Source organism: Podarcis vaucheri (genome assembly GCF_965113315.1).
Source record: "Podarcis vaucheri genome assembly, chromosome: 1".
Taxonomy (NCBI): Eukaryota; Metazoa; Chordata; class Lepidosauria; order Squamata; family Lacertidae; genus Podarcis; species Podarcis vaucheri.
Genome location: NC_138759.1, coordinates 60593737 through 60611399, shown reverse-complemented (window position 1 = coordinate 60611399; position 17663 = coordinate 60593737). Strand labels below are relative to the sequence as shown.

General features: G+C 43.8%; 1 protein-coding gene across 1 annotated transcript; it reads right to left on the bottom strand.

Moving 5' to 3' along the window:
- Positions 1–1333: 1333 nt before the first annotated feature.
- FGF3 (fibroblast growth factor 3) lies at positions 1334–16486 on the bottom strand. Its single transcript, XM_082214522.1, has 3 exons — positions 16199–16486; positions 6236–6339; positions 1334–3262 (listed from the first exon to the last, which is right to left on the bottom strand). The coding sequence occupies exons 1-3, from the start codon at positions 16476–16478 to the stop codon at positions 2930–2932; spliced, it is 717 nt and encodes a 238-aa protein (XP_082070648.1). The 5' UTR covers positions 16479–16486; the 3' UTR covers positions 1334–2929.
- Between the last annotated feature and the right edge of the window lie 1177 nt (positions 16487–17663).

Here is a 17663-nt window from a genome sequence, read left to right as displayed (position 1 = left end):
CTTAAGCATCCAATACTTATTTCTATATAGAAAGGGTTTTACTAGTGGGAAATGAAAAGAAAAAAAGAAGAAAGGAAGAGGAAATGGATAGGTAGAATGGAAAGCATAAAATTGCATCCTTCTTAAAGCCAATTCGGTTCGTTATGGTCATATTTCTCTGGAACGACACATTACAGAGCTGCTTGTTTCTCAAGCCTAGCAGTCAAGAGAGTTCAGGTAGCTATGAGATCCTTAAATTTATCTCTGAAAATCAGTATAGCTTTGAGGCCCTGTGATTTCTCCACTTTCTGATATGATTGTGAAATGATCGGTTTGGCCTGACTATTGCAAGACCTGTCTATTTTGTCAACCACCATGACAGCTCTGACCTTAGCCTTTGCATCCAACACAGTGCAACGTTCCCTCATGTGGCATCAGGGTAAGGCTGTGGCTGTGGGTTGCCATACATTAATCCAGACACAGGGAGAAAGATCCCTAAGCTCAGTTGCTGAAGCCGGGGTTTTCAAACAAAATCAGTGCCTGGGGTGCAGCCTACAGTACAGTATGCAGAAGAGAAGTTACAGCTGCTGAAATTCTACGCCACTAAGGTGCAGAATCCCCTGTCCTCTTGTACATGCACACTTACATATGAGCACATTTAAAGCACATGACTTCCCCCAAAGAATCCTGGCAACTGTAGTTTTACCCATCACAAAGCTATCATTCTTAGCCCTTAACAACTACAATTCCCAGGATTCTTTGAGTGAAGTCATGTGCTTTGAATGTACGTATGGTGTATATGCAGCCTTCATCCTTGACCCTGACAGATAGGAAACTTCTCCTTTCACCTTAAAGTTGAATCCTATCTACATACCTTCAGGGAGCAGGACTGAATCCCTACTGATGAGCGGAGAAGTCAATTCTGCTCGATGCTGCTTTGTCAGCATGTTCTCTGCAGGGAATGTGCTGCAGAGTGGACCCCCTGCCACGTGAGTCAACTTTGAGAGGTGAGTGGGACTGCCTATCAGTCATCATGTTGTCAGATGTTTGACGTGTGGGCAGCCCTGCTCACCTGTCAAAGTTGGCCTGAGGGTGGGAGGAGATAAAGATCTGGCCCACTGAGCTAAAGTGGTTCTCTATCCTTGCATCAGATCAGATGATCCAGATCTCCAACCAAGTCCTGTGTTCCCTACAAACCTTTCCCCTCTGCTCTGGCTTAACACAACATGTGATCCAGGCTAGAGAGTGAGAAAAACAAAAGGACCAGCTTAGCATTGCTGATAATCAAAAGAAGTTTAAAAAATATTATTTATATATGCTTCATACATCAAATGAAACAAGCTCTTGCCTGGGAAAAGGCATACCACAATAATTGTGTATCTAAGGTACCAAAACTCTTTTGACCTCCTTGCTGGTAGGAACCTAAATAAAATTACACACAAGACTCTGAAATTAGTTTGGGTTTATAAAGAAAAGAAAAATCCTGTAGCGGCCACTGGCCAGTATTGCATTTGATCTCATCCCACATTCTATCTCACACTGAATATGTTAACAAGTGGCACAAACACCATTTCAGAAAGCCTCCAATGTACTTTTAAATGTTGTGTGAGATGATATTTGAACTTTGCTATTCTCTTTCAAAGAAGTGATTTAACATAGTTCCACGTCAAAGCAGAGAAGCTGTTATAGCATTTAGCAACCTGTTTTGAATATTCTCCTGATGCCTGATTTTAAATAATGTATATCATACTTCAGCAAGCTTTATAGATGCACAGGAAGTTATTTTAAAATATCCTCAAGTTTTGAACAAACAAAACTAAAAAAAGAGAACAATAATCTTAGCAGCATGATCTTTCCTGAAATGCACTCTGCTTAGCATTTCACATTAATAAAGAGTAATGACTAATATCTGGTAGTTACTGTTGATTAAAATGAAAGGCAAATTAATTTAAAGAAGATTTTACAAAATAAATCATTCTTAAATTGCAGTTCTTAATATTCGTTCTAAATTGGAGCAGGGGAATATTATGTTTGCACAATGATAAGTACCTGAAAGCCAGGGCTGCAACCTTTTCCCTATACCCACATATATGAGAGTAAACTCCATTGAATTCAATGGGACTTACTTCTGAGTATGCACATACAGAATTGCACTGCATGATATTTTTTAATAAACTCAAAAGGTATCCCAAATTAACTATGCAATACTTCTTTTTTCAAAGCTAATTTTTAAAAATATAAAACTGCACGTTTATGCCTCCTCTAAGGTGGTACTTCCCATGACACATACATACACTGTCTAAAAACACTGGGCTGGATTCAGATGTAAAGATGTAACATTAGTTGACCCGAAGTCTCACTGAAATCAATGGGACAGGTCTGTCATCCCATAATTTCAGTGGGAACTAGGTTCAAGTGATGGGAGGAAGGAAGGAAGGAAGGAAGGAAGGAAGGAAGGAAGGAAGGAAGGGAGGGAGGGTTTCTTCAACTATTGTTTTGTCATAAGCCAATGTATACAAATGTAATTGATTAAAACTAATTTGATTTCCATCAGAGTAAGTTTTCTCTGAACAGATGACAACCCTACGGAGGAATGGAGATGACTGTGTTTAAATATTCTTAATTTAACAAAATGGCGATACTTAATAAAAAAGCAACTGAGAAAGAATAGTCAAAGACAAACAATGAGAATTGTTGCATCCATCTAATTTACATGTGGACATGCTGTGATTTATTATATCATATGCCCTTAACAATGGATTATAAGTCTAAAACACCTATTAGCAAGTATGTTTGGTGAGACAACTGGTAAAATATATACATACAGCGTAACATTACTTTCTGAGTCCACACTGATCACGCAGTCATATTTGTTAGTTATTTAGTAGCACTATGAACACTGACTTGTCTTCTTGGTTCTCCATCCTTTGCCCTCCCCACAGAGCATCCCTTAGTGTCCTCTGCGTCTCCTCTGGTTCTTGCTCGGAGGCTTTAGCAGGCTCTCTCTGTACTTAGCATTTGTATGGAATAGTCGGACCATATCATGGTCTTTGTTATCCAACACCCGCGGCAAAAAGAGAGAAGATTTCTGGGTCCGACGGGTTTTGAAGCTTCTTCTGGGTCGTCCTTTCCCATTGATGGAGACATACCAGAGTCTCTCAGCGCTAGCTTTGCGCCTACCGCTGGCTCCATTGGGCACAGTCCGGTATATGCGGGATGCATACGTATTATAGCCTAGCTCGTGAATCCTTTCCACAAACTCACACTCAGCATTGTAGGTTTCCTGTAATGTAATGAGGAGAACCATCAGTTCCAGAAATCCAAAAGAAGAACTAATGGCTATTTCAGATCAAATGTAGCTGTCTTCATGCAAGCTAATAGTGGCACATAAAAGAGGATACAAGTCGGGACCTCCAGGGATCAAAAACTCTGTATGCATGCAGAATCAATTTGAAAACTATTCACACAATTTAAGCAAAACTAAGGGCTCTGGCATGTGACCCCAAAAAGTTGCCCATGAAGTAATGTGGACCTGAGGCTGAAAATTAGCTTCTCTACCTCTGCTCTGGAGAATATTAGACATGCTTAAATTCCAACAAAATCAGCACTTGTAGAGATGTCCAGTTCAATAGTCCATGGACTAACTGTCTGTAGGGTATGCCCATTTCCCATAGTTTCCTTCATCTGTTTTGTAGTTCTCCACATATTTTACTTCTGATGCTCAGAGCTCTGATTCCCCTGGAACTGGGAGCACGGCCACTGGCTACTCTCCTAGCATGATGTGATTGAAAAGGCTACAAGAAGGGAATTATCGGTTAGCCCAGCAGAGGGAGTCAATAGGTCCATTCTTCAATTGTACTACATCAGGGACCCCCAGGTAGACCCCAGCTGTGAATCCAAGGCTGCAAATCTCACAAGGATAATGCATAAGAAAAACACTAATAAAGAGAAGTTTAACGAAGCAATTGCAATTATTTTATATAATGGTTTTCTACAGGCAAACAAGTTGCCTTGTTGTTGTTGTTATGTTTATTATCTGCTCTTCAAGCTAAGGTCCCAGGATGGGTTACAACATTAAAACACAACATAGCAAGGAAGGCAACTGTGTCAGAAGACTAAATGAAGCCTGAGTGGCTGCATTCAGACTTAATGCTAAACCATACTTTGCCATTATGGGAACAAGGCTGGGTAAGGCCTGGGCTCACACACTGCTCCATGCCTTCTCCCCTGTTGGCATGGACATGGGAAGATCAGACATTTTTGCTTCTGTTTTCAGCTAACCGCAGTTATAGTTATTAGGGAAAGCTGCCTAACAGAATAGAGGTCTATGGAGATATGGCCGAGTTGTGGACAACTCTTCATATATAAAAGAACTGTAAATCCTCCCCTAAATATGGCATATTTATATATCTATTTATGAAAAGTGGGTTGTGTTTGGCTTGGTGGGTCACAATTTTTGTGGCCCTCCAAGTTGAAGGATAAGTGCTGAAAAATACCTATTGCTAATAGAAAGTTGCAGGTGGAAACTGCAGATGAAAAATTAACAAAAATAGGTAGAATTTTAATTGCGACTGTTGACCTAAATAATTCTTTAGTCAATGTATCATGAATCAATGACTTGTATAAATTTATAATCACTGAATTGCATTGATTTATATTGCGTGTATGCATTTGGAGATATTTAAAGATGCCTAAGTTACCAAAACCAAAAGAACAAAAGCCTGTCATTTGCTCTTACGAGGAAAGTTATCTTCTCTCAGCCCAACTAATTAAAATTTGTCCTCACAGATGCAGTTTGGCCTCCAGCAATTAATCAGTTGCTGCTCTAGCTAGTTCACCCACTGATTCTAACATCTCATCTAGAGCATTGGTTCCAGAACATTTCTTCCCATGGACCATTTGAAAATTCCTGAGGGACCACTCAATGATTTGTTGGTCTTTTGTAGCAATTTTAATGCGCTGTGCTAGATGCTGTATGTTGTTTTTTTTAAAAAATTGTATTTTTACGGACACTGAAACAAAACTGATGGACCACTAGGGGTCCAAGGGGTAGTTTAGGAGCCCCTTGATCTAGAGCACAATAATCCCTAATGCTTGGGAAAATACTTGGGAAACTCATATGCTCCATTCTGGGGGGGGGGGTTGGCTAACCGTGGAATCCAGTAATTAATTAACTAATGCGGCCAACTCACATCCACGCCATTCTTTTAAAGCACTCTTTAAAAGTGGTTTGGTACTTTAACTGTCATGGCTTTCCCCAAAGAATCCTGGGAATGATGGTTTGTTAAGGGTGCTGACAGTGGCAGTCTCTCAGCCACATGTTGCACGTGGGTTATTGAGAGGGAAGATGGAGTCGTTTCCTCATCTTAACACTACAGGTTAATGCTTTTCTCTTACTTTTCTCCCAGTTCTTTCTCTCTCACACACACCCCAACATTGCACTGGGTTCCATTAAATAATATGCACAGTAAATGTGTGTTAAAACCCTTCTTCAGCCTTCCTTATCTGGCAGTGCAGTATCTCTCAAATCCTCATTGTAAAGTATCCTATCATATACATACCAGGAAGTCGGATTAAAGTACAGAAGGGTAATTGGAAAGTGTTGGAGGAAAACTTCATTTCATTTGCACATTCTTTCCGTCTGTTAGCAGCTTTGGTGCTGCACCTCTCTGCTGTGTTAGATCCCAACTTAAATTACTTTACGCACACTGGGAGCCCATTCATAGCATTGTGCAAATGGGACTCCCATTGACATCCCCAGGAGATTTTTCTTTTGAGAAACCTTCCTGATCACAATGTGAATTGTAGACTTCCTTACCTCTTTACACTTATTCACCTGAGTGAGTTACTTACAGTCTCTAAAAGGATATCTTGACATGTAAATTTATGTAGTTATAAATCCTTCTCTCTCTCTCTCTCTCTCTCTCTCTCTCTCTCTCTCTCTCCCTCCCTCCCTCCCTCCCTCCCTCCCTCCTTCTTTGGCTGATCAGCAGCACACATGAAAGGAAAATGAGCATGCCTGGCGCTTACCATAATAGTTTATCTAGAGGCCTCCAAGCATTGGCTACTTAATCCCCACATTAAAACCAAAGGACATATTTCTGTTCTCTATAAACGTTTGTACATAGGCACCAGTATTTGCGTCCTTTGGACTACAATGGTATTAAATCCCCATTGAAAATGACTGGCACTCCAGTGTAGGATGCTTCAGTTTCCTTGCCATAGTTAAGATGCTTCTGTTGTAAATAGCACTCACGGAAGCATAAAGTCTGCCTCTTTTGTTCATGGCCAGGTATCTGCCGGAGAAACAGCCTTTGATGGCAACAATTCCAACGTCCACTGCAGTAATCTCAAGGATGCCTAAAACAGAAAAGGAAGGCTTTAGCTTAATGATATACAATGTTGTACAATGAATTATTATTATTATTATCATCATCATCATCAACAACAACAACAACAAATTTTATAGCACTTTTACATCATGAACCTCCCATGTTTACCTGCAGGTAAAACCACTTGTTGTCACTGGGACTACATACTTGTCTCAGATCTGTGCTGTCAGGCACACATACCCAAAAGCTCTGGGGGTCACTGGATTGCAAATATGAAACCCAACACTGTAATGGACGAGGCACCCCAGAGATCCCTGCATCTCCTACTTAATTGTGTTCATAATTGACATGTTGCTCTGCAAAGTGATTTGTTTCATTTCATTTATTTATTTCATTTGTAGCCCATCTTTCCTTCAAGGAGCTCAAGGCGGCATACACAGTCCCCCCCCCCCACACATATTATCCTCACAACAACCTTGTGAAGTAAGTTAGGCTGAGAGCAGATGGCTGGCCCATGGCCACCCAGTGAGCTTCACAGGTGAGAGAGGATTTGAACCCTGGTCTGCCAGGTCCCAGTCCAACACTCTAACCACTACATCACACTGGCTGTCAGGAGCTCTGGTTCCGTTCATCCTCCCAATAAGTTGATGAAGTTGATTATTACAATTCCCACAGAAGTGAAAAAATGATGCAGAGAGGCACTTGTCCAAGGCTACGGACTGAATCTAGAACTGAGCAAGAATTATGAACCTGGGTCTCCCAGGGAATGGGCTGTGTCTTCAGCCGTTAATATTAAATTGCCCGAATGCTACTTCCATCTGGGAAGCATCCCGTTTAAGGACACCATCTCACAAGATACCTGCATTCACGACTTAGTTCATAAGCAAACCCTTTTGTATTGAAAAGAAAAGGGGAAGGGGAAGAAAAATAAAAGCTTGGGAATTGTTTGAAGCAAACTCTTGCTAGTAAATCCCCAGCTGTTTGATTGAGACTGAACTGCCTCAGAAAAAGAAAGATCTGACATTGAACTAGAGGGCCACCTAATCCTATATGTCTATAAAAAGTTTAAATCCCCTTTAATGCCTTTCTTAGGGGACACAAGGGTGCTTGACTTACTGAAGCAAACCACAAAGCTGCCCATTTCGGGACAATGCTTCGGCTGAGATCTCCAGAGGGCAAAATGGAGTTCAGACGAGAGGCTGAAGCATCTTAGAAGCCACGTATGGAACCATGAATGGAGTCTGTCATTTAGAAAGTCAGCGCAGCCCTTGCAGGGAAGGACAATGTGGCAGTCTAAGCCACATTCAAAGAGTGGAACTATTTCAGACCATCAAAGGAAAGAGTCTCATCGCCCAGACAAGTGAAACAACAAGAAAGCCAAAGGTATGCACGTATCCCGGACTGCTTCACACATTAAAGAGCAACCAACTCGTGTTTCCCACTATGTTAACATCCAAAAGAGAGTGTGCAAGCAAGCCTGGCTCTCTGAGCAGAGTAGCCATGTGACACATATTTGCCTGCTTGCTTCCGTGTGTGTTTTAAATGCATTCTGCGTTTAAAGCCCAAGACTCACAAAGCATTGTACAATAAACAGTAGAAAACACAACATGTAAAAACAAATAACTAGACATATGCTTTCAAACACTTGTCCATCACATTCATGCAAGTCACATGATGGTTTTAGACATTCCACGGAGTGGGGTGGGAAACAGATTTTATATGTACGCTGAAAAAATGTTATATGTACAGAGACCCAACAGATAGGAAAGCACTTGGGAGATGCTGTCAGAATAATCAACATCATTCACACACAGATTTATTATTTTCATTTCAGATCGTGACACCAGTAGTTTAAAAGCTTGTTGCTTTCAATACTGAATTTGTTATCTCATGTACTAAGAAATTGTTCCTGCTTAAATTCAGTTAAGGTCTTTTAACAGTTTTTGGAAAATACTGCCTTCTCCTTCACAGGAAGGATGGTGGAGCTATTTTGTACTCACTTTTGCATTGAAACTGTCTTATGGCCAGTTCACCTGCATGTATGTACATCACTCAGAGCATCATCCTATACTGGCAGAGAAGCCTCAAGACTTGGTGTAAGTCCTCTGCACTGGCAGATCATAGAAAAACATCATTGATGTAACTTCAGGGATGGACTGGCAAAGCAGAGATATGCTGGCAAATCCCCACCACTGACAAAACTCTGCTAGTGGAAAGACTCGAGAGTGGTATCAATGGGGGCATGTCAGGGCAGGAATAGCCTCAGTCCACACCTTCTCCCAGTCCACCTGCAATGTCATTACATAGAACAGGATTCTGGCTATAGCCCCATTCCTATACAGTGGTACCTTGGTTTATGAACTTAATCTGTTCCAGAAGTCTGTTCTTAAACCAAAGCCATTCTTAAACCAAGATTCGCTTTCCCTAATGAGGCCTCCCGCCGCTGGTGCCCTTCCACTATTTAGCTTCCATTCGTAGACTGAGGTAAAGTTTGCTAACCGGAACACTACTTATGGTTTTGCAGAGTTTGTATACCAAATAGTTCGTAAACGGGGCTGTTCTTAAACTGAGGTACCACTGTACTAATAATGTGAAGAGGGACCATGCCTAGACAGGACAGGGAGAATGGACCACTCTCCATGTTGCCAATATCATGCAGCTTCCCCATTCTCCATCCTGACATGTCCATGTTACAAGTGGATTTCTGAACCAGGGTAGCCCTCTCTGTGTAGCCTTTTATGCAGGCTTTCAGCTTCTAGGTGGGCTTTCATCCTGTATGGATATTTATAATGCCCCCCCCCCGGTCTTTATGAATGTATGGGTTTCTTGTTTTTGTTTTGTTAGCTTTTTGTCAAGTTGCTTTGAGCTGCCTGTGGCAAGAAAATTATACTAATAAATTTAAACAATAATATGAATATGAATAGGAGTCCAGACTCAACGTGTGGATATCATGGGATGACTGCAGAAATGAGAAACCTGCCTATGGGCTTGATTTGGCCTGCCAGTCTGTTCTGGCCAGGCCAGTCACCTGCCCTGTAATAAAGTCACGGCTGGACCAAACAGGGATTTACAGCTGATCATTGTACAGTTGCAAGGCACTTTCAAGCCATGCTTTCTGTTGAAGCCCATTCAAGAGATTGTTGGGGCTTCAAAGCACAGCATGGATGCCAACAATAAGCTGGTGGTCGGTGCTTGAATAGAGCCCTACAAAACTAAAGCCCTGACAATCAGCTGGAATCAGCGGCACTATGGTTTTCCCCTTCAGGGACCCTTTAAAAATGTTCCATTTTTAGGAGTATTTCTTCCTCTACAGAGACTTCAAAGGGGCTCCCAGTAACTGATGACCAGCTGATCAATGGTTACAGGGATCCTCTTTGAAGGTGCACTTCCAGACCAAACAGGTGATTGGCACTAAAGACGCACCTGCTGTTACCAGGTGACCAACAAAGTTGCTCATTGGGGTGTGTTATATGGTTCTGGCCCACCAGCTCCCTCCATCTCCCCACCTCTGAATTACTATAATGAGCTGTAAGCCTTTAAGGTTAGCTCAGAAGCTGCAGGTAGCACAAAATGGCAGTTAGGCTGTTGTGTGGGGCTGTCTACTGTGAGCATATTACACCAGTTCTAAAAGAATTCCAATGGCTACCTATATAAGCTGCTGTGCTAAGTTTTATATATATATATATATATATATATATATATATATATATATATATATATATATATATATGGCGAGCTCAGGACACAGATGCCTAATGGAGAGACTTCATGGTACTGGCACCCCATTTACAGAATTCCCTCCTTTCTCAGTTATGGCTAGAGGAAACTCTTTTTAGTTCCAGATAAAGACCTATTTATTTGTCCAGGCTTTTCTGTGAGGACTCCTGAATCATTTGTCATTATATTGATAAATAAATAGATGATAGATAGATGATAGATAGATAGATAGATAGATAGATGATAGATAGATAGATAGATAGATAGATGATAGATGATAGATGATAGATGATAGATAGATAGATAGATGATAGATGATAGATGATGATAGATGATAGATAGATAGATAGATGATAGATAGATAGATAGATAGATAGATAGATAGATAGATAGATAGATAGATGATAGATGATAGATAGATAGATAGATAGATAGATAGATAGATAGATAGATAGATATAGATAGATGATAGATGATAGATGATAGATGATAGATAGATAGATAGATAGATGATAGATAGATAGATAGATGATAGATAGATAGATAGATGATAGATAGATAGATAGATAGATAGATAGATAGATAGATAGATGATAGATGATAGATAGATAGATAGATAGATAGATAGATAGATGATAGATAGATAGATAGATAGATAGATAGATAGATAGATAGATAGATAGATAGATGAACCAATTTTCTTCCTGCCCGGTTTGTTTTAATATACATTGTGCATTTGATTTGAATGTAACCTGCTTTGGGATTTCTATGGCAATGAAGAAGTAAGCCATATTTTAAATACTGCTCCTTCTGTGCATATATCCTTTTCACCCAAGTCACATGTGATGGTGGGTAATGTACTGACAATATGTGGGCATAAACTGGCTGCCAGCATGGCAGGACCATAGAATTGCTTGGCACTGGGATGTAACTAGATGCTAGGAGAGGGTATATTTAGTAGCTATCATCTTTCCTCACGTTTGTGAGTTCAGCAGAGTGCTAGCCCTTTGCAGCTTAAAAGGGAAGCTAAATAGGCTAGTTTTAGCCTTTTAGTTTAAGAAATCCAGGATGATTTAAGGCAAACTGGATTCTCCTTGTATTTCCCTCTTTTCTCCCCCTTAAAGCAATAATCAAACAAGCAATATTTTAACAGGTAGAAATAACATTTACTCACTCAGAATACTTGTTGAAGAGTAACAGATAACCACAGCTTTGTTCAGGCAGACTTAAAATGGTAATGCAGTTACAAAGACATACTTAAGTCCAGCTTAAGATGCAATCCAAGCATTGGAGCTCAGACCCAGCAGATGTTCTCACGTTGCTGGCAGAGCAGAAAGAGATGGAAAGAGAGAAAGAGGGTGTGCCCAGGCAGGTAGAAGAATATATAGCTATGCCCTCCTTCTGGCAGGGCACAGTGGGAGTGTCTCTCACAGGGTTCATTCAAGCAAGTTTACAGGAAAACTCGGTGAGCTTCAGCTCCTATCCTGTGCCTATCTAGCAAAATTGTTGGCTCGACTGCATTTTAAATATCCCACAATTGGCACATTCACCATTGTGCTATGGCATCACTTGATGGTTTTAAGTTACATGTGCGAACTGCCACCACTGAAAAGTATTGTGCTATTAAATCTCTGTCTGAAGTGTTTGATCGGTGAGGGCTGTTTCACACATTCAAGCTGTCACTTGAATGAGTGCCACTGAGTGGATGCATGTGTAAATTTACCCATAAGTAGATTTTCTCTTCTTCTCTGTGCAGGTGAACAGCAAGCATTCAAGAAATGATATTCCTTTCCTTTGAGATCAAAGGAAAAAAGATTGGGTAGGCATGTGTCAAAATGGGAAGCTGCTTTAAACCAAATTAAACCATTGGCCCATCTAGTTCAGTGCTGCCTGCATTGGTCGAAAGCAGCATTCCAAGGTTTCAGGTGGGAGCCTCTCCCAGCCCTACCTGAAGATGCCTGAGATTAAACCTCTTGAAGCAAGAGATTAGGACTGAAAGATTCACCTTCTACAGTACAATTCTATGATGTTGTGGTACAATGGAAGGGTTATGCTGTACACAGTTGACCAAGATTTGAACATCTCAGTGAGTTTAATTCTTATCTGCTTCATCTGTTTCATTTAATCTGCTTCACTTATATCTGCCCACTATACATTAATTGAAATATATTTCCTCTTTCCACAGAGTCTTGAGGAACCTTTGTGAAAGTTTTATACAATGAATATAAGCTGGTCATAGCAGAGGATAGGAGATATGATAGCCACCTTCAGGAACGGCTAAGGGAGCTGGGCATGTTTAGCCTGGAGAAGAGGAGGTTAAGGGGTGATATGATAGCCATGTTCAAATATATAAAAGGATGTCACATAGAGGAGGGAGAAAGGTTGTTTTCTGCTGCTCCAGAGAAGCGGACACGGAGAAATGGATCCAAACTACAAGAAAGAAGATTCCACCTAAACATTAGGAAGAACTTCCTGACAGTAAGAGCTGTTTGACAGTGGAATTTGCTGCCAAGGAGTGTGGTGGAGTCTCCTACTTTGGAGGTCTTTAAGCAGAGGCTTGACAACCATATGTCAGGAGTGCTCTGATGGTGTTTCCTGCTTGGCAGGGGGTTGGACTTGATGGCCCTTGTGGTCTCTTCCAACTCTATGATTCTATGATTCTAAATATCTCAAGGGCTGTCACATGGAAGAGGGAAGAAACTTGTTTTCTCCTGCTTTGGAGGGTGGGACCCAAACCAACGGCTTCAAGTTAGGAGATTCCGGCTAAAGATCAGGAAGAACTTTCTGATGGGAAGAGCAGCTCAACAGTGGAACGGACTCTCTTGGAAAGTGGTGGACTCTCCTTCCTTGGAGGTTTTTAAGCACATCTGTCAAGGATGGCCATCTGTCAAGGATGCTTTAGTTGAGATTCCTGCCTTGCAGGGGGTTGGAGGAGTTGAACATTGGGCTCCCTTCCAATTCTAAATTTCTATGATTCCACGATCCAGGGATGTGATGCACATAGTCAGGTGTGGCAAAACCGAGCCAGAGCTAAGCACTTTTAAGTCCCTTTGATGTGCAGGAGTTACTAGCGTGTTTTGCTTTGGCCTGAACTGCTTCCACTGAAAATTACTGTGCTGTCTGAAAGCACTGCTTGAGATGGCAGTTATTATGCCACCCCTGCACCCTTGCCACCGAGTGATGGGTGTCCATGTCTGAGTGCACCCTGACTTCTGACTGCAATGTTCCTCCTTTTGCACAGGATAGTCTTTAACACAGGCAGCCTGCCTTTGATAAGCAAATGTGCCCATCCTACCGTGTCCGCAGCCCATTCAGAAAATGTGCCCTAACTCTCCAAAGACAAATCAAACAAGGTGAATAGGAGGGGAAGGGAAACCAAACAAACAGGCTGAGATGAACAGGCGGAAGTGTGAAAGTCATCTTGACACATTATTTACAAACCAGCCGCCTCCCTCTCCAGGATTAGTGCTGCAATCTGACCTGGTGTCATAAAAGGGAAGAGGGATTTGAAAGCTGGTCCTGGGAACTCACACCTTAGGAGACGGATAAGCTAAGGGGCAGTTCCCAGTGGATCCTCAACTTTTGTCAATCCCAGAGAGCTTCTTTGCTTCTTCTAGCACTGATTCTCCTCCCCACAGGGATGTATATTTGGAGAGATGAGGAGGAGTGAGGGGGAGAGAAACAAGTTAAGTCCAGGAAAGATTTCCAGGAAGAGGAGGAACAAAAGGGAGAGGAGAGGAAAGTCCTTTGGGCTCCCATCCGCTCCTCTCCTTTTGGGGAGAGACAAACCTGAAAAGACCTTTGCTGGGGATTCTTGGCAGCCCCTTCCTTTGTGCCCTTTGCTTTCTGTCTGGAGCGGCAGAGGAACAGCCTAGTTGGGTGTGTGTGTGTAATTTTAGAAGCTGCTTTCAAAAAAATATATTCCCCACTCGCATCATCCAGAGGCAAAAAAAGAAAAGGATCTCAGCCTCACTAGTCCTAGTTATGATGGAACTAGCCTTTCTCCATCCATACCATCCATTAAAGTCCTTTCAAAAGCCATGGCTTCCACCCAAAGAATCCTGGGAACTGTAGGCTGCTAAGGGTGCAAGAGTTGCTAGGAGACCCGTCGCAGAGCTAAAGTTCCCAGCACCCTTCCTACAGTTCCGAGGAGTCTTTGAGGGAAGCCATAATGGTTAAAGTGTCATAAGAGTGTTTTAAATGGATAGTGTGGATGTGACCACACACACACACACACACACACACACACACACACACAGTGGTTTGTTTCCCATTGTGTCTTATGTTTGGTTGTAGGGAGTATTTGATATGTAAAGTGCAAGGCAGAAAATACAGGAAAAAATGAAAAATTAAATATGTGGAAGCAAAACAGCCACAATTCTTAGACTAAGACGTGCCACAGAAACAGATTTAATTTCCAGAACGGTAGTGTTGGTAATATCTCTCTCTCTCTCTCTCTCTCTCTCTCTCTCTCTCTCTCTCCTTTCTTTCTTTCTTTGTAGCAAAACCAACAAATGTGTCTCATGGCACCTTAAAGACTAATACAGTGGTACCTCTGGTTAAGAACTTAATTCATTCTGGAGGTCCATTCTTAACATGAAACTGTTCTTAACCTGATACCTCACTTTACCACTTTAGCTAATGGGGCCTCCCGCTGCCACCGTGCGATTTCTGTTCTCATCCTGAAGCAAAGTTCTTAACCTGAGGTACTACTTCTGGGTTAGCAGAGTCTGTAACCTGAAGCATCTGTAACCTGAAGCGTCTGTAACCCGAGGTACCACTGTACATTTATTAATCCACTGCATCAGTGGTAGCCACTGGAAGATGACTGACAAGCACAAGAACATAACTTAAGAAGAGCCCTTCCAGATCAAGTCAGTTGCCTGTCCAGCCCAGCATCCTGTTCTCACTGGCAAACCAATGGTATCTGGGACCTACCATGGCTTCCAGCAGCTGAACTTCAGGAACATACTGCCTGCACCCATGGAGGCAGAGTATAACCACTGAGGCTGGTAGCCACTGACAGCCTTTATCTTCCAAGAAATTGATCTTTAACCTACTTGCTGTGTTCCTTTGAGGGGTATATTTATAATGTCTTCTGGACTGGTTGCTTGAGGGTGGGTGGGTAGAATAACCTTTCTAAAATTTATCCCTAAAAAGACAAGCACTGCCAACCATCTATCATGCACATCTTTTCAGCCACTGCCTTATCTGGAAGCTGGTGGTGATTATCCAATGGCTAACAGAAAATACTTTGCACATGGTCAGAAGCATGGTCTTGTTGTCGTATCCTTATGGTTCTCACTTGCCCTGGCCAGACCCTTTATCCCAAGCATCTCTCTGTACAGGTTGCCAATCATTGCTTAAAATTTCCAAGGCTGAACTGGCAAAGCCAGAGAATGCCTGCTTTCCCCCCATTGTGTACAATAGGGACTGTTACTCCTCTACGTTTCGCTCAAGCTGAATTGGCAAAAGTCAACACATGCTACGGTATGTTTCCGGAGCTAGGTGCGAATGTTTATTTTTTTTCAGCGTGCCTCCCCCACCCAAAAAACACAATGTGCTTGAAGACCCAATAGGGTCTTGAACTCAAATTTTAGTCCCTGGCTCAAATAAAGCGAAGGTATTATTACAACATATCAAGACTGCACAAAGGACGGGACGGGCACGGGGATTTCGGCAAATGTGGAGTTGGAGGGACTCCAAAAGTCATCTAATCCAACCACTTGCAGCGCAGGAATCGCCGCAAAAGAATCCCTAACCGATGGCCATCCAACCTCTGCTTTAAAATCGCCCGCTTTGATCTGATTTTTAAATTTATTTATTTTTAAAAAATCTCACCTTGGGTGAGAAATTTCCCGTGGGTAACCTCTCAGCGCACACGCCTGATCCCTTTTGCATGCCTCTAAGCGGCAGCCTTTAATTCTCGACGGCTCATGGGGTTCATCGGGTGGGTTTCTCCAGGTGTCCCGTCACCCGGACCCGAAAAGCGGTGGCCGAAGAGCAGCCGTCGAATCGCCCAGAGGGGGCGGCCAGGCCCGGTCGTCGGGGCTGAACGCGCCTCGACTTGGGAGCCAGATTTTTTTTTGGGGGGGGGCTGGCTTCCACGTCGGGGCTCGGGGAGCTCGGCTAGCGGGTGTGGGTCGGGCAGGGGGCCAAGCGGTACTTACTGAAGACGCTGTTCTTCTCCAAGGTGCCGTTGATCCTGCCGTTGGCGTGGATCTGGAGGTGGTACTTGGTGGCGCAGTAGAGCTTCCTGCGCCGCGGCGCTCCGCCGAGATGCTCGTAGACGCCGCCGCGCCCGCCCGCGTCTCTACGCCAGCGCGGGTCGCACGACGGCCCTCCCCGGGCGCACGGGGGCCCCACGGGGGCCCCGCCGGCCGCCGCCGGCCCGGGGGAGCCCCGCGCCGCCTGCAAGGCGCTCAGCAGGACGAGCCAGGCGGTCACCATTGTGGCATGGCGGGGGCCGCAGCGGCGCTCAGCTCCGGGCACAGCACAGCCCCGACGGGCCCATCAGGGAAGAGCGCCGGGCTGCAGCGGCCGAGGCAGCTCTCCCAGGTGGCCACCGGCGCGCCGGGTCCAATCGGGACGCGTGGACGAGGCGGCCGCTAGATTGTGGTTCTCGTCGGGCGGGCGGGGGGGGGCTCCTTGGCTCCCTCGCTCGCTTGTTTACTTGCTTGTTTGTTTGTTTCAATCCAGGTCGGTTTCCTCGTCTTCTTCCCTCCCTCTTCCTCCTCTCCCCCCTTCTTAATTGGTTTTAGATCTCTTTAAGTAAATAGACGTCGTCGAGGAAAGCAAACTGGAGAGGCCCAGCTGTTTGGATTAAGTGGCGGTGCTGCGATCAGGGCAGTCTTCAGGGCTCCAGAATGACAGAGAGAGAGGGAGGGAGGGAGGGAGGGAGAGAGGCGGGGGAGGAAAAGGAGGGGAGGGGAGGGGAGAGGAGGTAGGAAGGGAAACGGGGGTCCCGAAATGCCAGGAGAGAGGCTAGGGGGACATCGCATTAATCGACGGCTCGTACATAGGGACATAGGGAAGGCGCTCCCGGCCACAGGAGACTGATCTGATAATAGCGCAAGAGAGGAAAAGAGACAAGTCCCGGGTGAGCTTCCAGACCGCATCCAAGATGAGAGCGCACAGGCTCGCAGCACTGCGTCCAGCCGCGAGGGCGCGCGCATCTACACGCGCGCGCACGCTCCCGGGTGGCCTTTTGCAGAGTACCACATCGCCCCCTCACACCCACCCAGCCACCCACACGAGGGATGGGGCGGATGGTTTCCTATCTCTCTCCCCCCCCCAAAAAAACCCTCAATTCCTAACTGAAAAAGTGATTTTGCATCTGAAAATGTCTACCTTGAGAGAAACGCGCTCCTGGGGTCGGGCACCGGCTTTTCTCGATCCCCACAGGCTCACAATGCGTGACAAGGACGGACGACTTGGCGTCCAAATAGACGTTTAAAACGAAAAGGAAGCATGAGAAAAGAGGTTTGGACAGCAGCTCAAGAATCGCGGGGGGAGGGAGAGAAACCACCAACCACCAGCAGCATTCAAAGATTTCACAGACAGCCTTTGGTGATTTAAACGATTTCCTTTTGTATGGAATGATGAAAGGAAACACTTTTTGGTGGATCAATCAAT